A 22,264-nucleotide genomic window follows, 5' to 3' on the forward strand; every position below is an offset into this window, starting at 1 on the left:
AGGAACAGTGAAATGCACGACAAAATAAAAACGGAAAGGAAAAATAGTTTAGTCAAAACTCATCAGTGCGGGTCCAACACACTTTTTTTCCCAATTATTGTGAACTTAGTAAAGTGGACTCATTTGATAGAGTGGACGACGCAGAGCTTTTCAAGCCACACGGGATAAGAGAACGAGTTAATACCACGAAAAACTTTAAATTAGTATATTTATGATAATTTTATCTTAAATTAATATTTTGATCACGAAAAAATCTAAATCGGTACACCTGTGATAAATTTACCTCAAACTAATTTTTAGATCACCAAAAATCCCGAACCGGTACAGTTGTGACAAATTTACCCTCCGTTAGTTTCCATTAAATTGAATAAATATCACAAAAAATCATAAACTGGTACGCCTATGACAAACGAAGGGTAAAACATAAAATTGGTACATCCGTCAATTGCCGCTTGTCATTTAACAAAGTAATTTGACAGTAAAGTTTAACGGAAATAAACCGAGGGTAAATTTGTCACAGATGTACCGGTTTGGGGTTTTTTGTGGTCAAAAAATTAGTTTGGGGTAAAATTATCATAGGCGTACCGGTTTTGGATTTTTCGCGGTATTAACCCTAAGAGAAAATATGGGAAACAAGTTTCCTCTACATTTCCATAAAACTTAATCGAGAACGGCGAAAATGGCCTCTCATCGTGAGTTTTAAGTATAGAAGACTCGTAAGCCAATCCTTGTGCGAAAGAGCATTTCTCGTGCTAAGATGTCGATGAGGTTACGGTAACGATATTACCTTTCTCGAAGCAGCGATTCTCTAGGGATCTCTCTAGGGCGGAGATGGTCCGGACAATAGTTATGGCCTAAATCGAATGCTTACATCGAGTGCAACACTTCTACGGCGAAGTTATGAAAGCCCGAAAGAATGTTACTTTTAATCTGTTCGTGGAGTGATCGCTTAGGAGCGTACCTTCGTAGTTTGTTCTCAGAGGGGACTATACTTGCTCTACCGCAGCACCTTTTTTTTTGTATCAGTACTGTATAAGAAAAACTTGAAATACATTTTTACAAGTTTCTGGTGTATAATACACGGTCTAGGATCGGAAGACGGGCCGTCGAAGTCAACTCAAGTACCGCGTCCTAAGATCCACGAAAAACGACAGCTGCGGTCTCAGGAATTCCCGAGAGCAGTTTCATAGGAAATTCGATCAGATGTTTACCGTCTCGTCAATTCGCTGACCAGAGTGGCTGTATTTCCGAGTCGAACCGGCGCCGCGGTTTCGGGGACGAGCTTCAAGAGGCCGAGACAGTTGCGCGGATCCAGCACTCCGTATTAAATTTTGACAGCTGAGAGTACATTGTAGACGCCCGTGGCCGTGAACCACAAATTCTGTAGGACCAGTGCGAAGGCAACTTGGAAAATGACTTAACCAAAAATATCTTCCCTGGAAAAGCCACTCTCCTGGTCCTGGTCAATTCATCTAGAATTACCAGGAATTGTCAAATTGCTAAGAAGGGACATTATCTTTCCCTTGTTTCTTTTGTTTGCATACTTTTGCTTTCTTGCTGTCAAGAACTTTTGCAGAAAGCATACAGATAATGGCAATTGCTCAGATCGAAACCTCGATTCATCTTTTCAGAGAAAGAGATTAGCAGTTGAATGATTGATAATAATTGACAGAACGAGGCAAAAGAATAAGGGTACTAACCAAAAGCAACCCATCCTGCTTTGATGATGGTACATTTTGTGGGAGCTATCTGGGAGAAAGAACAGACAATGCAAATGAATATGAGCAACTAGGAACATTAGACCCCACGGTATGTGCTGTAGCAACTTTAGGGCAATTCGGATCGTCTCGGTCCTCCTCATCGACCGATAAGAGGTCGACCACAATCATCGCCGTGTCGGGGGGCTCGTCGACCGCCACGCGGCCCTCGAGCATCTCGACCACCCGGGCCATGCTCGGCCTGAGTCTCGCCCTCTCCTGGATGCACCACAAGGCCACGAAAACCAGCCTCCTCACTTCCCGCTCGTCGATACCCCCGTCTTCCAACAGCCGGCGATCGACCACCTCCATGAGCCTCCCTTCTTTCAATTTCTCGGCCACAATCTTGGGGAAGTACTGCCACTTCCTCCCTGACCGGGCGTTCCCGTTCCCAATCAAGCACACGTTCCTTTGCCCTCCAATCATCTCGAGGAGGACCATCCCGTAGCTATAGATGTCTGACTTCTCGGAGATTCCGTGCTCCAATAGCCACTCCGGGGCCAAGTACCCTCTTGTCCCTCTAATTGTAGTGATGACCCGGCTTTCGTCTTTCCCCATCAGTTTTGATAGGCCGAAATCAGTGACAACAGCCCGGTAATTCTCATCGATGAGTATGTTCTCAGGCTTGACATCGAGGTGTAGGATGCGAGATCGGCAATCATGGTGGAGGTACGAAAGCGCCTTGGCCACGTCGAGAGCCACCCGACACCTCTGGTTCCACGACAAGCAGCCTCCAAGCCGGCTCCGCCGCCCCGACTTGGGGAAAATCCAGCAATCCAGCGAGCCGTTCTGGACGAACTCGTAGATCAAGAAGCGTGGCCCAGCAGGGACGCAGCAATAGCCGATCAGGCGCACGAGGTTTACATGCTGCACGCTCGCAATCGCAGAGACTTCCGAGCGGAACTCCCTCTCGCCATGCTCCTGGCCGTCAATGCGTTTGACCGCCACAGCCGTGCCATCGCTCAAGATCCCTTTGAAGACCGCCGCAGAAGCGCCCTGGCCCAGCAGGGCCTGGAAGCCGTCGGTCGCTTCCTCGATCTCCTTGTACCGGAACTTGGTCGGGACCCCGGCGACTTTGCGGAGGAAACTGTACTCGATCCTCAGCTCACGGCCCTCGGCCAGGCGTGACTCGAGCAGTATCCGCCGGCGGTTGTAGTGCCTCCTTACCGCGAGCCAGACGAAGACCGACAGGATCAACGCCACATCCACGCCGAGGATGAGGTAAAAGGCCCTGGAAAGTCGGAGAGTCGCACGGGCGACGACTATCACGACGATCAGAGCAAGAACCGACGAGCAAGCAATCCAGTTTGCTTTCTTGTCCTCCATCAAGACTTCATCTCTGCTTCAGGATTGTGAATCCACAGGTTAGCGAAACATTCTCCTGGAAATGGCGGGTTGACAATTTCCAACATTGAACTCAGATGAAAACCCCTTTTTATCTCCAGGTTTTGCCAAATGTTCAGGTTTGACCAGTGTATGGACAGAAGAAAACACCAAGAAAGGTCACAAGCTTACTCTTTCTTTCTTTATATTAGATAGTGACTACTTGTAGAGTTGCCCATTGTTTCATAGCCAATAACTTCCGAGGGGTTGTTCCTTTCTTTATGGCCACCTGCTTAGTTAATTCAGTCTCTGATTTTCGGTTGAATCATTCCTCGTTTCTTCGAAGTTAATCATGGTTAGCAACGAGTATTAACTGAGGTTTCTGTCCTCAAAATCTTGACCGAGCCAAGGCGCGCTGCTTATATACATTAGTCAACTTTTCTGAAAAGCACATTCAATATATATTAAGTGATTCAGTCTTTTGAAAGGGACTGATACCCACTGCGAATCCTGGGGTTTGACCTGTTCATTAACTTCTCTGCTTATACTTTCTTGCAATTTTGCGATCAGTCGCAGGTTACCATCGACACTAATTATCAGTTTATGATAATATCCACTAATTAAGTTAAGCGGATCCGTGAGTTCTTGATCTGGAAATTTTATCGCTTGATTCCAAACCGACACCTTGGTCCGTTTACTCAGTCGCCGAGATTAACTTGCGTAATTAGTTTTTAATCATGTTTTGTACATAAAAACAAGCGTTGTTGGGGTTTTGACGTTTTGTATTTTGGAATTAGGCCAACTAATACTAATGAGATGAACAAACAATCACTTGGGTCACGAGATCAGTGCCGAATTCGCAACCACCAACTACTCACAAATGACGTGAGAATAGTATAAAAAGAAAAAATAACCAGTCAGTAGGCAGTCACGAAATTGAAAACTAGTATAAGAAGGGACATGAGAGTACCGTACCTTATTCATATTATGTAGACTCGAGAAGTTTTGTTAGTAGAGAGGCAAATTCATCCAAGTTTTCTTTTTTTAACATGACTCATCCCTTCTATGTACATGTATATGCAGTACTCACAAGAATCGAATTCCGGACCTAATACTATCCGGCCTCACCCCCAATCCCTTGAATAGGGTGGGCAAAGTCCGCAATCCACAATTTTTGGAGGGGCAACGGAAAAAACTTTCTTGGGCCTCGAGTGGGGTCGGGACGGGGATGGATATGCCCGACCTTGCACCCCGCCCCGCCCTACCCACTTGCCTTTACTCGCGATCATTAAATTTTGGAGGGGCAACGGGAAAAACTTTCCCGAGCTTCGTGGGGCGGGACGAGGATGGATATGGCCGACCTTGTGCTATGGCCCCGCCCCGCCTTGCCCTCCTTTTTCACCCCCGATCTTCTATATCTAATGGCTTCTAAGTCTTTTTATGAGATTTGTGAAGCTTTTAAGTACATATTTTCTTGTTTCTTGTGTTTCTTTCTTGATTCGTTGCAAAGGTTCTATTTGTTTCACAGAAAATGAATGATTGGAAAAATATTTTCCTAAAAATGATCACTTATATTGATTGAAATAATCAATCAATAAAAAATATTCTTATTATCGATAACAATTTATGTCTGATATTTTCGTGGACAATGAAAATGTTTCTCGTTAATTGATTTGTATAAGCGATATAATCGATCATTTTTATAAACATTTATTTTTCGCGAAACAAATAGAGTCAAAGGCTCAATTTATTTCCCGAATAACATTTTCCTTATTTTTCAGTGTTTGGATCACTGAAAAAATGAGCCAACGGAAAATGTTTTCCTAACAAAACTTAAATTAAAAAAAAAGATTTCATTTCAAAAAATCGGAAATCATTTTCCAAAACATGACTAAGTATCAACTCGGACCAAAAACTCTACAATTGGGCACAGGAACCCGAATGCTCGTTCTCAGGCCCTTGGCAGCGAGGCCGAGTCCCTCGCGCTTAGACACGGGACCCTAGTACCCTGACCTAGGTCCATCTAGGTCGCGCCCAAAGACCCAGGGCACTCGACACTCGTGCCCAGGTCCCATCAATGACCGGTCCTAGACCCATGCAACCACGCACGGGTCCCCGACTTCTGAGCCTAGGTCCATCGAGGCCAGGCACGGGACTCCCGTACTCATGCCCATGCCCAGATCCCCTACGCCCGCATCTCAGTCCAATAATGTGGGGCTCGGGCTTAGGTGCCGACAAGCGAGGCCTGGCCTTGGAGGAGCAGGCTCCAAGCGCAGGGGACTGGGTTTCGCATATCGAGTTCCTTGACTACCCATGCGTAAGTCAATAACGTTCAAATAGTGTAATATATATTTATGAAAATCACTCCTTACTAAACAACGAAAAATATTTTCTATTTTATTTTCAACTCTCAGACAAACACTGAAAAATATTGTCATTTTCATTCTGACTTCTTTGGAAAAATGACTTTTCATAAAATATTTTTTAGAAATGTCACAATTTTTTTTGTAAAAAAAATGATGATGAAAGTCAAAATGTCATTTCCTTTTTCTTGTCCTCATCCCTGTGGTCAACTGCAAGGTTAACCAAGAGAAGTCTCAAGGGTCGAAAAAGTCAAATGAGAAAGAGGGATCGCTGGGCTTGTACCAATGGCGATTGACACTAACTTGCCCACCAAAGGCGTTTGACAGTGGAAATGAAGGATGGGACGAGAAAAGAAAGATTGATACCAATTGTTAAGGTCTTCTGCGATCAAAACGAGATATGGATCGTTGTTCGTTTGTTTGAAAGAAATTATTTTTGAAAAATTATTTTTCGATTTTTGGATGACGAAAAACTGTTCGATTTACGGAAATCGTTTTTCATGAACTGAAAGCAACAAGTTTAGATTATGAAAAAACGATTTCCCCTTCTTGGAAGAAAAACACCGCTTTTCGTAAACCGTCAAACAATGAAAATTAACAAATATTTCTTGAAAATGATTTCTATGGACAATATTGTTCTTTATCATGAAGTTTTCGGTCAAACAAATGCACCCTAAAGTTTTATTTGTTTCGCGGAAAATAAATAATTTGAAAAAATATTTTCCTAAAAATGATCACTTGTACTAATTGAATTAATCAGTCAATGAAAAAAGTTTCTATTATCAATAACAATTTATTTCTAAACATTTTTGTAGACGATGAAAATATTTTTCGTTCATTCATTTTTGTACACGCGACAAGTAATCGTTTTTAGGAAAATGTATTCCAAATCATTCATTTTGTGCGAAACATATGGAGGTTGATAAATGTGTCATCTATTTATAGAGAACAACTTGAAGATGTTAATTTACTCACAATAGTATAAAGAATCTTAGAAAAAATCTCCACTTAGTTCAGTAAAAAAATTATGAGATGCACAAGCTAAATTTTGATTTTCTTTAAAAGAAAATTCTTAAAACTTAAGTTTCGTTTATTTAGCGAAAAATGAATGATTTAGAAAAAATATTTTTCTAAAAACGATTGCTTATATTATTACAAAAATGAATGAAAGAAAAAAAATTTCATTGTCCACGAAAACGTTTAGAGATAAATTATTGTAGATAATAAAAATATTTTTCATTGACTAATTATTCCAATTAATATAAGCGATCATTTTTAGAAATTTTTTTTTAAATCATTCATTTTCGGTGAAACAAAAATGAAGCCTTTCAATAAAGCATTTCTCGTAAACTCTAGGAAGGAAGTTCAAACATATTCTCTGCATCTCCTACAAGTTCCCCTATACATGATTTTACTATCAACCATGAATGGGAGATAATATTGGAAAAGTATCTAAAAAGTCATAAATCTATTCTACAGTAGTTACATCAGTCCTAACCATTTCAATTATGCCAATTTAATCTTAAACCTTTTGACAACTTGCCAATTTAATCCTAAACTTTTCAATTATGCAAATTTAATCCTAAACCTTTTGATAATTTGCCAATTTGATCTTAAACCTTTAACAATTTGCTAATTTAGTTCTTTAGGCCAATTCAGATCAGAAATCATAGACGTGGCGGTCTAGTTAGCACCGGCCATCTAATGTGACGGTCTAGTCAGCGCCAGCCATCTTATGTAGCACAGCTGACGCTAATGTGGACAATTTGTAATTTTTTTGATTTTTTTCTTTTCCTTTTTTCTTTTTTCCTTTTTCCCTCCGCCGGCCTCATGCGAGGGCCATCCTCACCAGCCTTAGGCAAGGGACACCCACGCCTAGGGAAGCAAGGGCCCCCCTTGCAAGCCTCAAGTGGGGGTTGCCCTTGCCTCGAGGCCAGCGGAACCCTCGCTTGAGGCTAGTGGAGGGAAAAAGAGAAAATGGAAAAAAGAAAAAGAGAAAAAAAATCATAAAATTAAAAAATTGCAAACATTGTTCACGTTAGCTTCGGCTGTGCCATGTAAGGCGGCCGACACTAACTAGACCACCACGTCAACTAGTTTTGGCCAAAATTGGCAAATTGTTAAAGGTTTAAGACTAAATTGAAAAATCATCAAAATGTTTAAAATTTAATTGGTATAATTGAAAGGTTTATGATTGAATTAGCCGTTGTACAATAAGTTCATGACTTTTTGGATAATTTTCCCGAGATAATATATTTATATTTTATTTTCAAAATTTTTAGAATCAAGTAGGATAACACAATAGTAAGAAATAATTGGGGAAGATCGGTTCCCGGATGGATTGGTCCTCGATCTAGAATCGGGAAATGGACCGAGCATTATTGGTTCCAAAAAATTGGAATTAGATTGGTTCCAAGAACCGCCTAAAACCTGTTGGTTCGGTTGGGTTGGAATCGGACTAGTGCTCTTCCTGCAGATTTTGTTATTTTTTTTAATGGGATGATCATTTCGATAGGAGAAGAATATATTTTTTATTGGCAAATCAAAAGTACAAAAATAAGATCGAATAAATCGAAAACTAGAACGAACTTTTTCCTCGACAAAAGTCACATCTAACCGTGTTCAGTTTGATTCGGTTTTTCAAGAAAACCGAACCGAATCGAACCATTAAAGATGCCCCCTTGAACCGAACCGAAACTCGCTCGAATCAAATTGGAACCGAACCGAACCGAAAAATCGATTTGTTTCGGATCAGTTTTCGATTTCTTCTTCTTCTTCTTCTTTTTTTTGCTTTTTATTCATGGCTCAGTTTTTTTTTTCAAACTTCCTTTTTCCTTTGCAAATCTATTCTGAAAGAGACTCTCTCTCTCCTCTCCTCTCCGTCGGAGCTGCTCTCACCTTCAGCAATGGTGGCCATTGACACCTAGTTCGATCTCAGAGTAAACCCACCCCCCCTCTCCTCCATTTCCACTTTCCCTCTTCTTTCTCTTTCTAACCCCCCCTTTCCTTCCTCTCTCTCTGCATTTCTCTCGGCAGCCATCGCCCCACTCCGCCTTCTCCGCCGGGTACCTCCATCCCTCCCCTCCGCCACCCCTGCTGCATCTTTTTGCCTCCATGCGTCACGAGCGTTGATGGGCTTGTTTTTTTTTCACCTCCTTTTGTTCTTTATGGTGGCTCTCGGTGCAGGGAGCACGCGTTCGCCAATGCCGGAAACTTGGAGCGCTGCGCTCGGTACTTGAACCAGACGCTCGTCACTTTCGGCTTCCCTGGACCTCTTCACCAGCGATCCGGTGCGTTCTCGTTGCAACCCCCTCCCTCTTTTTTCTTTTTTTTTTTGGTTGTGGGGTTGGGGGTTGTTGTTGAAAGGTTGAGCTTTCCCGCTGGTGGTCCTGATCTGCTTGGCTTTCTCCGACAGGTATCGATCACCAGGACTTGTAATTGCCTTTACTCTTTGCCTCAACAGAGGCAGTGCGATGTCGAATTCAGAGACTCTGCTAACGAGCAGTGGCAAATGTAGCGAGGGCGAGATAGCCCTAAAGCTAAAAGCAAAAGGCTTTTAGGGTAAAAACCGAAGTGTTTATTTCAGTTCGGTTCGATCCGAACCGAAATAAACCGAATTGAAAAAAAAAAGTTGGTTAATTTTGATTATCCGAACCGAAACTGAAACCGAACCGAAATGCACAAAATTTTCGGTTCGGTTCGATTTTTCGGTTCGGTTTTAATACCTCTAAACTCGCATCTATGTTTGACTATATGCTTCTCCAATGTCCTTTGAATAAACCAATTGATTTGCCTTTTTCCAAAATACTAATTTTAATCGTTACCTCTGGATAAGCCCACGAAAAATGATTCTTTTGGCATTGATTAAGTAATTAATTCGAACTTTAGAAACCCTTTTTCTTAATTAGTTACTCAGGAACCGAGCAAAAAAAAAAATTAGTTACTCAGTATATTCTTTTGCGGGTGCTTTATAATAATTTTTTTGAAAAAATAAATGGATAATAACACAAATGGTCCTTTAACTTTGGCCCAATATGCAATATAATCCCGGAATTATTAATCTGTTCAATGTGATTCATGAACTTTAGCCTAATATTGGATGTGGTCCTTAAACTTTTTATACATATTCAATGTAGTCCATGAATTATTTACATTGAATATATTCATATAGTTTGGGGATTACATTGAATATGTACCAAAAGTTTATGGATTACAAAAATAAATGAAAGAAAAATATTTCCATTATCCACGAAAACGGTTAGAGATAAATTATTGTAGATAATACAAATATTTTTCATTGATTAATTATTTCAATTAATACAAGTGATCATTTTTAGAAAAATATTGTCAAATCATTCATTTTCGGCAAAACAAAAATAAAGCCTTTTAGTGGAGCATTCCTCGTAAACTCTAGGAAGGAAGTTCAAACATATTCTCTTCATCTCCTCCAAGTTTACCTATACATGATTGCTACTATCAACCATGAATTGTACCGAAAGTCATAAACCTATTGAACGGTGGCTAATTCAATCATAAACTTTTCAATTGTACCAATTTAGTCATAAACCTTTTGACAACTTGCCGATTAAGTCCTAAACTTTTTAGTCATGAACCTTTCGATGATTTGTCAATTTTGTCCTAAACTTTTAACAATTTGCTAATTTAGTTCTTTCAATCAATTTAAATCCGAAATCCCTAACGTGGCGATCTAGTTAGCGTCGGCCATTCATGTGGCACGGCTGACGCTAACGTGGATAATTTGCAATTTTTTTTAATTTTCTGAATTTTTTCCTTTCCTTTTTGTTCTTTTTCTTTTTTCCTTTTTCCCTTGCGGGCCTCAGGCGAGGGTTGCCCTTGCCCCGAGGCTAGCGGAGGGAAAAAGGGAAAAGGGAAAAAAGAAAAAGAAAAGAAAAGAAATCATAAAATTAAAAACAAATTGCAAATATTGTCCACGTCAGCTTTCGTTGTGCCATGTAGGACGTTCGGCATTAATTAAACCATCACGTCAGCGAGTTCTGGCCAAAATTGGCAAATCATTAAAGGTTTAGAATTAAATTGGAAAATCATCAAAATGTTTAAAACTTAAATGGCATAATTGAAAGGTTTAGGACTGAATTGGCCATTGTACAATAAATTCATGACTTTTTTGACAATTTTTCGGAGATAATATATTTTATTTTAAAAAAATTTAGAATCAAGTAGGATGACAGAATAGTAAGAAATAATTATGGGAGATTGGTTCTCGGATAAGTCGGTCCTCGGTCTAAAACCAGGAACTGATCGAACATTATTGGTTTTAAAAAATTGGAATCAGACTGGTTCTGGTGGGAATCGCCCAAAACCGGTCGGTTCGGTCTGGGTTGGAATTGGACCAGTGCTCCCTTGGCATATTTTGTTATTTTTTTTAATGGGATGGTCATTTCGATGGGAGAAGTATATACTTTTTATTGGCAAATCAAAAGTACAAAAATAAGACCGAATAAATTGAAAACTAGAATGAACTTGTTACTCGACGAAAATCACATCTATGTTTGATTATAGGGAAAATTACCAAAACGGTTCTAAACCTTTTTTTATGCCAATTCAGTTCTAAACCTTTTGTATTTATGCCAATTTAGTCCATCCAGCTAATTTTGGCCGGCCGGCGCTGACGTGGACGCCGACTGATTGGCGAACGCTGACGTGGCAATTTTAAAAATATATATTCTATTTTTTCGAATTTTTTTATTAATTTTTTTCCTTTTTTTTTCCTTCGTCTTCTTCAACCTCTAGCCGGTTGCCGGATCGGCGATCGGCCAAAGGCTGAGGCCGGTGAGGTCGGCCTCGCCTAGCAACGACGAGGCTAACCTCGCTAGCGGCTAGCGAGGTCTCGTCCTCGCCAGCGGCCGGCGAGGTCTCGTCCTCGCCAGTCGCTTCGAGCGAGGCTGACCTCGCCAGTTGATGGCGAGGTCGAGCCCTCGCCAGCGATGGCGAGGACGGTCGCCCGACCTTGCCGTCGCTAGCGAGGTTGACTTTGCTTGAAGCGACCGGCTGGCAAGGCCGACCTCGCTGTTGCTAGGCGAGGTCGGCCTCGCTAGCGGTCGGTGAAGCCGACCCCACTGGCCCAGCCTCTGGTCGGTCGGTCCGGCAACCGGCTAGAGGTTGAAGAAGATGAAGTAAAAAAAAAGAAAAAAATTAATAAAAAAATTCGAAAAAAATATTTTAAAAATTGCCACGTCAGGATTCGCTAGCCGATCGGCGTCCACATCAGTGCTGGCCGGATGGACTGAATTGGCACAAATGTAAAAGGTTTAGGACTAAATTGGCACAAAAAAAAACGTTTAGGACTAAATTTGTTCAATTGCAATAAGTTTATGACTGTTTTGGTAATTTTTCCTTTGATTATATGCTTCTCTAATATCCTTTGAATAAACCAATTGATTTGCCTCTTTCCAAAATGCTAATTTTAATTGTTACCCCGGGATAAACCCACGAAAAATGATTCTTTTGGCATTGATTATGTATAGCACAAAACAACTTAAATATTTTTAGAAACCCTTTTTCTTATTTAGTTACTCAGTATATTCTTTTGTGGGCGCTTTTTAATAATTTTTTTGGAAAAATAAAGGGATAATAACACAAATGGCCCATTAACTTTAGCTCAATATTCAATGTAGTCCCTGAATTATTAATTTGTTCAATATGGTCCCTGAACTTCAGCCTAATGTTGGATGTGGTCCTTAGACTTTTTATACATGTTCAATATAGTCCATGAATTATCTACATTAAATATATTCATATAGTTCGAAGACTACATTGAACATGTACCAAAAGTTCATGGATATATATTGAACAAACTAAAAATTCAGGGACTTCACTGCAAATTGAGTTAAATTTCACGGACCACATTGAACAAATTAAAATTTTAGAGATCACATTACACGCTGAGCCAAAGTTCAGGGATTACTCGTGTTATTTTCCCAAAAATAAATAGGTAACTAGTGGTAAAAAAAGTTTGAAATATATCGTCCAAAAATCCGACCAAAAAAAAAATACCGTCCAAAAGAAAAAAGTGAAAAGAAAAGGAAAGTGGAACATTAACTGCACGAGTGGGGGGGCAGACAGCGTCGCACCGCCACCGCAATCGCAGCGACGTTGCCCTAAAACCCGTCCCGAAAAAGCCTCAGCTCGACCTCTGCTCCTCCGAGCGCCATGGGCAGCTTCGGGAATGGCCCCGCCGCCGGCGACCGTACGGGCCCCCCCCACGGCGGCGGCCCCGTGGCGGTGGACAAGGGCGTCGACTTCGCCAACTACTTCTGCACCTACGCCTTCCTCTACCACCAGAAGGAGATGCTCTCCGATCGCGTCCGCATGGACGCTTACTACAGCGCCATCTTCCAGAACAGGCACCATTTCCTCGGAAAGGTGCGGCCTTTTCCGGCTTCTGTCTTGGAAATGTCTCCGCTTTAGCCCCGTTCTTGTTTGGGTTTTTGGCTGTTTGGGTTGAGTTGTGTTGTGGGTCGGGTCAAGTCGAGTCTTTTTTTTTTTTTTTTAATGTTTTTGAATCCGGTGGATGACTAGTGGATGAAAGCTTGAAGCTTTAGTTTTCTTTTGCTGCGGTATTGTTTGCTTAGTTAAGCAAGAAGTGAGTTCATAGTTTGCTGTCAAGTGAAGCTTTTGGCGGTGCTTTCAAGTTCTGATGTGTCTGAGAGTACAATTAAGCATATGCAAGAAAGAGTTTGTTCACACTGTTGAGATGAAATAATGACATTTTGATTGTTTGGGTTTCTTCTTGTCCTTGGGGGCAGAGTTTATGAGTGTTGAAGTTCTTACTTCTCATCATGAGCTGCAACAGCACTGGAAAACATATGAAGTTCCCTTTTTTTGTTTTTTTAATGTTGGAATAAGCACTGACTTGATGAATTTGTCGAGAAGGCTGTGCTGGATGTAGGAACAGGAAGTGGTATTCTTGCAATATGGTCAGCACAAGCTGGTGCAAGGAAGGTTTATGCAGTTGAGGCGACAAAGATGTCAGAGCATGCCCGAGCTCTTGTAAAAGCAAATAACCTTCAAGACGTCGTCGAAGTGATTGAGGGTTCAATGGAGGATGTTAGTCTCCCTGAGAAAGGTTAGAGCTTTGCATCACATGACTTCATACTTGGTTTTTCACACCTTGTATCTTAAGCCCGAATTAAATATATGGTATGCCTAGTTATCCCTAATAACAGTATGAAAACCCTTTGATGGCAGTTGATGTGATCATATCAGAATGGATGGGATACTTCCTTCTGCGTGAATCTATGTTTGATTCAGTGATTTGTGCACGTGACCGCTGGCTGAAGCCAACTGGAGTCATGTAAGTTATTTAGGTAAATCCCAATGGTTTGTAGTTAAATTGCTTGACTTGCATTCAAAGTGCATTTCCCTTGTTCGGTAGTAGTAGTAGTCAGAGCTAGGCTGTTGTGCTCTCTGCCCTTTCATCATCTGAGTTTTTTACACTTTTGCCCTGGTTGGAATTGCAGAAACCACATATGTAACCAACAGTCTGGCATTCCTAGTTTTGTCTGGTTTATGACCTTCATTTCGGAGAACTAGCCTCATATAAACTGAAATGCATCTTGTCAGATGCCTTTGCTTTACTTGCTTTAGGTCTTCTTTTGATTTTGGGATGTTACATTTATGTCTGTGCCTATCTGTTATTGGTTTGAGTTCTTACAAGTACAAAAGAACTCAACCCAAAATGTATGGTTGTATTTGAGGGCTTTGTCCAACTGGTTTTGGAAAAATTCACGGTGCTTTCTGCTTCCACACACTGCATTTTGCTGTCCACTTCCGCACATTGCTTCGTGCACCCGCTGCATGTTCATGTTGTATATGTGCAGTTCTTTGCTGCATGTGCTATGAATCATTAAAGAAGAGTGCTTTGTATGCTTCCATCCTCTTGCAGTGGCAGAGCCAGGGCGCTACCACCACTCTCTCTCATAATTATTGATTGTTTTAACGTGCACCAGAAAGAATAGGCAGAAAATAAAAGATGGGCACAATATTAAGTACTCGATACTAGATTTCTTTGAGAAAAGAAAAGGATTAAAACTGGGTGATAAACTGTAGTAGCACTGTCCTTGTCATTTGTCATGCATGGTCAGATAGGGGTTCTGCATTTGGTGAATATTTGACAACCTTGGGCTTTAGTATAGTTTTTTTACAAAGATGACTATAGATGTTGCTTTGTCTGAGCAAATATTCCCCTTTTGGCAGGTATCCTAGTCATGCTCGAATGTGGATGGCTCCTATCAGGTCTGGGTTGGTGGATCAAAAATTGAATGACTACGAAGGATCCATGGATGACTGGCACTGTTTTCTGGACGATACTAGGACTTGTTATGGTGTCGATATGAGTATCTTGACCAAACCATTTGCCGAAGAGCAGAAAAAATGGTATCTCCAGGTGTGTCCTAGTAATCGTGTACCTTTGGATGTCACATCTTTCCTCTTTAGCATGTTCTGAGTCCAATCATAGCTATACCCCATAGTTTATTCATGCGCTATAGACTAGGATGTACACTAAGAAGATCCACTCATAAATGAATTCAATAGGGAGGTCATGTGCTACAGCATGCAATACTATGCATGCGTTAAATACATCATCCAATGTGTTTGTTTCATGTATACATGCAATCACATGCATATTCTGTCTGCCTCCATGCGAGCATGACTAGTACTTTGTATTTCCAAGGACATCTATTGTGCATAAAACTCAACCCTCTCCTCCCTTTTATTCACTCTGCTTTGTATAGCGTTTTGAGTAATTCATCCACTTTTCCAGCTTGGTGATGATGCGTGATGGGAATGAGAGATTATTAAACGTGTCTTCCATGCTACTTATATGGAAGAGTGTTTACTGGAAATGGTTAATAGAAGGGTTTAATGGAGCATGTATGTGTGAAAATAAGGTTGGGATAGATGAATTTCACCACCTAGGCATAAAGGAACATGCCATCAATCAAGGATAAATAACTTTTAGTTCACCACCACCAAAGGGATTGGATAAAGAACCGAAAATAGAAAGTCGCTCACTTGAGGAAAATCTCATGTATATGTCAAATTCAAGTCTGCCTCTACATGTGAAATGACTCCTCTATTTATAGAGAAACTTTGTTTAGGGACTAAACAAACGTAAATGACTCGTGGGATCTAGCAGACAATAATAACTCTGGGACAGTTATATAGACACATTATGATTCATGGAAACTGACCACGCTATAAAGATGCATAGTAACTAGGACTTGACTCTCCCAATTTGTCCACCAATTTGGGAAGTCGAACAACCACCTTGGATGATTGACAAACAACCATAGGAATTGACCAGCAGTCACTTGGTAGTGGATCAGCAGCCTCGAAATCGACAGCTAGTCTTGTGATTTGACATCTACCTGAGATTTGACATCTCCAACCTTGGACCCATCAAATCAAGTTGTGGTCAAATTTTTCTTGCATGAGTGATGATTGGGTTGGATCAATCGGTGAAAACTGAGTTGGGCTTGAAAGTTATTCCATAGAATGTGATGCTCCCACATCAGGTGAACACTTATCAGTATTGATAATAGAACATTGTTCTAATGATATTCATTCTTCTGACATATACTGAATACAAATCTCGCATACTTATGTCACTAGATGGGTCATTTTCATAGAGAAATGGATCATGATTGTTATTAAAACTGATTGCCTTGTTTGCTGGCGTTTGTTGTTGCCTGGAACTCAGTGATTAAAGTGTATCCTGATGCCAAATTCTTTATTTTACTGTTCTGTTATTGTTGTATAAAGAATGTCAACATGTTTCTGTCCTTGTGCACACTTATTTAAAATAATATTGGTCTTGCCTATTGAAAAGAAATTTAAATTATGCAGACTTCCTTGTGGAACAACCTTCATCCGAATCAAGTTATAGGGACAGCGGCCACTGTAAAGGAGATAGACTGTTTGACTGCCACTGTAAATGATATTGCAGAAGTTAGATCAAATTTCTCATCAATAATCAAATGTAATACGAGGCTTTGTGGTTTTAGTGGATGGTTTGATGTCCATTTCCGGGTAAGATGGTACTTGTGCATCCCTGACATTTATGAATGAGCTAAGACTAACTTCCCTGTTTTGGTTACCCCCCAGGGAAGAATGGAAGATCCAGCTCAGAAAGAGATTGAGTTAACTACAGCACCTAGTGTGGACAATGGCACTCATTGGGGACAGCAGGTTGTATTCCTCTGGCAAATATGTGCAGAATAACAACAAACTAAGCCTTAGCCCACTCAGTGGGTCGGCTACTAATGTCTCAGTAAATGGCAAATTTAACATCTTGAATGTGCATAGGCAAAGTATTAAATTAAGCCATAACGGTTCTTCTCTCCAAGCTTTTTGCCATTTTATGAGAGCTTTGGCATCCATTGCGTAGATGCTTGAATATGGTTTTCCCAAGGTTTTGCCTCTGTTAGATGATATATGAGAACTGCCACATGATCATTTTCAACTTTGTCTTGATTATTTAATTCTTGGATCATACCATCCCTTTCTCATGTACTTTTGCATGCGCAGATCTTCCTATTAGGGCCCGCCATTGTAGTTTCTGAAGGGAATGATGTTGATGTTTCGTTTGCTATGACCCGTTCAAAGGACAATCATCGATTAATGGAGGTTGAGCTGGATGGCAGAATCAAGCAACCCACTGGCGATCTGCTTCAGCCTTTCAGAAAATTGTTTTATGTTGAATGAGACAATGAAAGTTCCAAAACGATTATTTGGGTTCAGCTTTAACTGCAGGTATGTACTCTGAGCACTTCCATTCATTCGAGAAGGCTGTTGGTGCCTGATCTTGTTCTGATCTACTATGACCTCTGCCATCCCTAAAATATTTGTTTGCTTATGGTTTTCCAGAGCCTGAGTTTCGGGATCACGCAACCTACTGTGTTTTGGAGCACAGGTCCTCAGGTTCTGGGTTGACAAGCTCTCTTTGGAGGTTTTTGCTGTTTTTTTGACACTCAATATTCTAAGTCATACTGTTGTAACTCTTTAATTAAATGATGTACGATTGTTTTGGGAGAAAGGATGCTCCTACTAGAATTCCAATGATTTTCTTCTTCTGGAATCTGTAAATAGGGTTGTTGCTCCAAGGAAACAACTATAAATGTGCTGTAGATCTTTTATTCCTCTGCAAGCTAATATCTTCATGCTGAGCAATATTTTAAACTGCATGCATTCACTACCAAGTAGAGTCTACTGCCAACTACATGTGCTAGTTTAGCTAGTTGATCTTAATTCTGTGGCAAAATTTGCAGCCATGATACATTGGTAATTGATATGATGGTGTCGCGAGTGGTGAAGCGCAGATTGACTTCTGTAATAAACGGATGCCATAGGAGGTCAATATATTATAGGGGTGTGATTATCTAGGAAGCACGGACACTCTTTGGGGGCTTCCACGTTGGTGTCGGACACGCTCCGACACTTGGTTAATGCTCCGAGTACGCTAGCGACACGTGAGTCTAGCATCCCAGTACGTCGTTCCGACACGCACGAGGTCAATTTAAAACTTTTTCAATAAATCAGGGGTCAAAATGTAAATTTATCGAAACTATATATATCCTTTTGTCATATGCAATGTTTTTAGTGTAAATTCATTCTATGTTTTTTTTTAATTATTTATTTATTTAGTGGATTTGAATCAAATTAATTTGATAGAAATAATTATAAAAATGATAATTTATCATGTATATATAAAAATATACATTTAATATATGATGTGTTTTAACGTGTTAGAATTATCAATTTTTTGAGAAATGACGTATTAGCGTGTCGTGTCGTGTCATGCCGGTGTCATTGATACTTAGGTGATTGTTTGATACTTAGGTAATTGTTAGCTTTGCCTGACGGGACTAGAAATCTGGTAGATGATCCATGGGTTAGACTTACGCCCTGAAGCTGGTAGATTTGCACAAGCAATCAACTTGAAATATAGGAGGGTTTTGAACAGATGTTTAATTCTATTCAAGTGTGCATTTCATGTATTAATTGTTCAGTTGTGAATGTGAAACCATTTGATAAAAATAGTACTTAATGAACGTTTGAGAAATGTTTGACTTACCATTTCGTAGCTTAGATGTTAAAACTGATCAGGAAAAAGATGGCACTGATTCATCTTTTAAACCTTGTCACTGCTAAGGAGCTTCATGGGAGATGGCTTAAAATGGGAGACATATTTGCCTGAGACAGTTCAAGTTTTCGACGAGCACGTTGTATTAGTTCTGATCTCTCTTGTTAGAGAGAGAGAGGTCAGATAAAATTGGATCAAGCATCTTCTGCTCAGTTGCAATCCCAAGGTTAGGTCCAAATAAATTATGCTTAATCTATGGAGGCTTTTTTTATCTGTCGAAGTTAATGTATGACAAGCACATGCATGCCTTAATTACTCTGGAAGCAGCTTCCAACATACGCTGACACCCTCATTACTCTCACCGTAAATCGATGGTTAGCTTAGCCCACAACATTTTCACATGTCAAGCCTCACATTTTCTCCTCCAAAATGCTTTTTTCACGTTAAAGCTACATCACCCGTCTCCTCTACTTCAGGCTTTCCCGAAGCTTAACATTGCCAAATTGCCTCGAGTCCTATGCCTCTGTCATCTATAAAAGTCTGGTGATTTTCAGAAAGTTGGTAGGGTTTCAAACTAAGTTCCGGGGTTCCCTTGTTCTTCAAATCTCCCGAAGGATGCAGAGACTGTCGAGCGGGTCGAGGGACTTCGATGAGTTCTTGGTCAACTTGTTGCCGGCATCGACGGCCCTCTCGTCGCTGAGGAATTCGTCCGCCAATGACTTGCCGCTGTTTCGTCATCCCTCATCCGATTCAGCCAAGAAGGAAAGTGGTGCTCACCGCAAGTCGCCAGGAGAGAAAGCTGTTCACCTCATCCCGCTTGTTCTTTTACTCTGTGCTCTTACTCTCTGGCTTTGCTCTCATTGATAAGGATACAGAAATATGGCCATGTGCAATTCAGTTTGCTTCTTTTCTCTTTCTTGGAAAAGAAAAAAAGTGAATATGTGGGTGATATACCTTGGATGGAAGAATTAGAGTATAAATGGCTTCTAATTCTGACACAATGCACCCAAATTGCCATTTTTTTTCATTTGGTATCACTTCCTTTTAGCCGTTAAGCAGCTTCTTTTTTTCTGATACAGAGAAAGAAGAGTAAATAGAATTAGCAAGCTAGGGTTAGTAAATTTTCAGACATCTAACTTGGGATTAAGGGTCGCGGTCATGGTTATGAATCTTGTTTTAATTCAATAGAAAATAACGTACTGGATTCAATACACACGAAATAATCTATTGGAACTTTAATCTGGATAGATCTAATGTCCGACCGATCAGTAAAACCGGTCCTTTTAGCCTTCCTCTGCGTAAGAGTGAGTGATGATACTAAAGAAGATTATTAGGGAAAAACTTGACTAGACTGGGTCCGAGCGAACCGCAAAAGCCTAGTCGTGTTCAAGTTCGAATGCAACACTGTGGCTCATACCATCTTAGATTAACCCTCCCTCTGCGTAACGGGTCCACCAGATTGATAATCGGTACGGTTTAAGAATTTAAACGCGGACAAAACTTGAACTCATCGTATATCATTGCCTCTCGGCGTGCGATTTGGGGTCAAAGTCAGTGAAAAAAAGGCATTCTCATATCGAATTCTCAACTAAACTACAGATAGAAATTATAATAAAAAGTTTTTAATATGATTGATTGTTAGAACACGGATTCGACTCGTACTCAATCGTGTATAACCTCATGGTTTTGCCCCGTCTCTTTCTGATAAAACATGGTTTTGCTAGGTCTCCTGTTGATAAGTCTTCTACTCATTAACAAACGTGGGAAACGTGGCCGTGACTCCGAAGCAAATCGCCCTTCCGGGAAACGATAGAGCTGCCAGATCTGTTTCTGTATAAACAGGGCGAAGCATCGAAGAAGAATCGACGAGAGACGTGAGAGATGTAGAACTCTTACGTCGGAGCTCGAGCCTTCGGTTTTTGCCACGCCCCGTACGTCAAAAGAAGCGCTGTGTACAACTCGAACACTCCACGTATAAATCCATCATGTCTTAATGCCTTTTTTATTCTTCCTAGGATAGGAGCCCCGTTTAAACCTAATTCTTCCCACGAATCCCATCATGTCCCATTTCGAGGCTCCAAGGTTTTGGAGATTAAAAGGGTCCCCAAAGCGTCCTGCCGACACAAATGAGTGGCTCACAAAGATGAACTACATGGCTAGGCTCTTGGGATGATATTGTTTTGCGGGTCTCTGAAGTTAGCGGATATTTCATCGGTCGGGAATTTATGGATTTAGATGAATTCTTTTCATAGTAAAAAAAGGAAAGAGAAAGAACGCCGGATTACCCGTGATGGTGAACTCGCGAAAGGTAGACCAAAAATGAAAAAAACTCTCGAAAGAATTAATCGTTTCTTCTATTTGCTCGATAAGAATGAACTAACTAATCTATCACACACAAGTCGTAAGTCACCCCGCCCCCTCCCCCCTCTCTCTCTCTTCTCTCTCTCTCTCCCTCTTTCCTTTCCTACATCCTCTCGTCCCCACCGATCACAATGACCGACTAAAGTTAAGGGAGGGCGGGTGAGACGAAACTATAGTTGAATACCACATATATAAATTTTCTTTGAAAATAATTCTACCTAATAAGGCTAACAAACTAATGGACCTCGAGGGGGCTCGGGGCGGAGGCCGCCACTTGCCCTCAGGTCCGCCAATGGTAGTAATATCGCATCGAGTTTAGAGGAGAAAAAATGTTCCACTTGATTTGGGCAAATTGCATTTTGCCCCTGGATTTTGGGTTGGGCAAATCTGTTTTTCTTTTTTCCGTATTAAGTGGGCCAATTAAACCCTTGATATCTTAATATATGTAATATCCTATCCGATATATCGGAATTTCTTACGGTATTCTTCCTACCGTCGACTCTAGCCAAATTCGAGTATGATAGCCGGCCATGTGGAGGCGCATGATTAGTTAACTTTCATTGAGGATTGTAGATCCGTCCCTCAAATGGATAAAAAGAGCAGTCTCATAAAAAATCCTAAAACTTTGAATGATCTTTTTTCCATTTTCAAATTTAGCCCAATCTTTCAAAGTTATCACAAAAAATACCCTTTTCTTTTCATATATTAACTCCATAATTTCGGAACCACAACACCCCCCCCCCCCCCCTCCCCCTTTTTTTTTCTCTTTTCTTTTCTTTTCTTTTCTTTGGATGAACAGCTGAAATTAGGTCTTTCCCAAAACTTGCTCTTTAGAGAACCCTCGAAGCAACAACATTCAGAAGAGTCGCCCAAGCATATACGCAAGTAATATTCTTTACCAATCCCTAATGAATTCGATACCTAAACATCTAAATTATGTGCCAAAGATAGTTCCAAATTGAAGTTTGTTATAACCATATCACTCATCCTAATCTTCCAATGTTTATGGACAATAAATTGATAGTGCCCGTGTTGAATGCTTCTTGGTCAAACGAGAAAAAAGAAAAAAAAGTATTAAAAACTTGCTCAAGGGACCAGTTCTCATGGAAAAGTATTGTTCCCTACTGCTATGAAAATGACACGTGGACCTATGTGATCAATTCATAGAAATTACAAGTTTTTTTCTCTCCATTTTGTAAACCCAATTGCACAGATCTTTTGACTTCGCGTGCGAAAAGCTATTTTCTTTACTATTTTGTAACAAAATTTACAGATCTTTGAATAATGGAAACACTTTCCATGGAAAAACTATTTATGTATTATTAATGTGTGAG

The 22,264-nt window shown here is 40.5% G+C and overlaps 2 protein-coding genes and 2 long non-coding RNA genes across 4 annotated transcripts; 2 read left to right on the forward strand and 2 right to left on the reverse strand.

Annotated features, from left to right (window-relative positions):
- Positions 1-969: 969 nt before the first annotated feature.
- LOC130136025 (probable receptor-like protein kinase At5g20050) lies at positions 970-3,239 on the reverse strand. Its single transcript, XM_056306002.1, has 2 exons — positions 1,701-3,239; positions 970-1,459 (listed from the first exon to the last, which is right to left on the reverse strand). The coding sequence occupies exon 1, from the start codon at positions 3,081-3,083 to the stop codon at positions 1,746-1,748; it is 1,338 nt and encodes a 445-aa protein (XP_056161977.1). The 5' UTR covers positions 3,084-3,239; the 3' UTR covers positions 970-1,459; positions 1,701-1,745.
- LOC130136026 (uncharacterized) lies at positions 2,986-3,405 on the forward strand. Its single transcript, XR_008815107.1, has 2 exons — positions 2,986-3,121; positions 3,203-3,405. It is a non-coding gene; the product is annotated as an uncharacterized LOC130136026 (long non-coding RNA).
- A 9,116-nt stretch (positions 3,406-12,521) lies between these two features.
- LOC115691520 (protein arginine N-methyltransferase PRMT10) lies at positions 12,522-17,665 on the forward strand. The gene is made up of 8 exons (XM_030618165.2): positions 12,522-12,847; positions 13,358-13,550; positions 13,673-13,778; positions 14,681-14,870; positions 16,334-16,516; positions 16,592-16,675; positions 17,015-17,239; positions 17,354-17,665. Exons 1-7 carry the CDS (start codon positions 12,635-12,637, stop codon positions 17,189-17,191), a joined length of 1,146 nt encoding a protein of 381 aa, XP_030474025.1. The 5' UTR covers positions 12,522-12,634; the 3' UTR covers positions 17,192-17,239; positions 17,354-17,665.
- Positions 17,666-20,175: 2,510 nt separating this feature from the next.
- On the reverse strand, positions 20,176-20,915 carry LOC130136032 (uncharacterized). The gene is made up of 2 exons (XR_008815111.1): positions 20,466-20,915; positions 20,176-20,393 (listed from the first exon to the last, which is right to left on the reverse strand). It is a non-coding gene; the product is annotated as an uncharacterized LOC130136032 (long non-coding RNA).
- Positions 20,916-22,264: the final 1,349 nt, after the last annotated feature.

This window comes from Syzygium oleosum, unplaced genomic scaffold (genome assembly GCF_021117445.2).
Source record: "Syzygium oleosum isolate NSW1041296 unplaced genomic scaffold, Sole_v2.1 Sole_v2.41, whole genome shotgun sequence".
In the NCBI taxonomy this organism is placed as follows: domain Eukaryota; kingdom Viridiplantae; phylum Streptophyta; class Magnoliopsida; order Myrtales; family Myrtaceae; genus Syzygium; species Syzygium oleosum.

Bases quoted from the DNA above. Each gene is read 5' to 3' on its own strand.
- LOC130136025 (XM_056306002.1), bottom strand. From the start codon at position 3,083: ATGGAGGACAAGAAAGCAAACTGGATTGCTTGCTCGTCGGTTCTTGCT.
- LOC115691520 (XM_030618165.2), top strand. From the start codon at position 12,635: ATGGGCAGCTTCGGGAATGGCCCCGCCGCCGGCGACCGTACGGGCCCC. The intron at 12,848-13,357 runs GTGCGGCCTTTT...TTTGTCGAGAAG, and splicing joins GGCACCATTTCCTCGGAAAG to GCTGTGCTGGATGTAGGAAC. The intron at 16,676-17,014 runs GTTGTATTCCTC...TTGCATGCGCAG, and splicing joins GCACTCATTGGGGACAGCAG to ATCTTCCTATTAGGGCCCGC.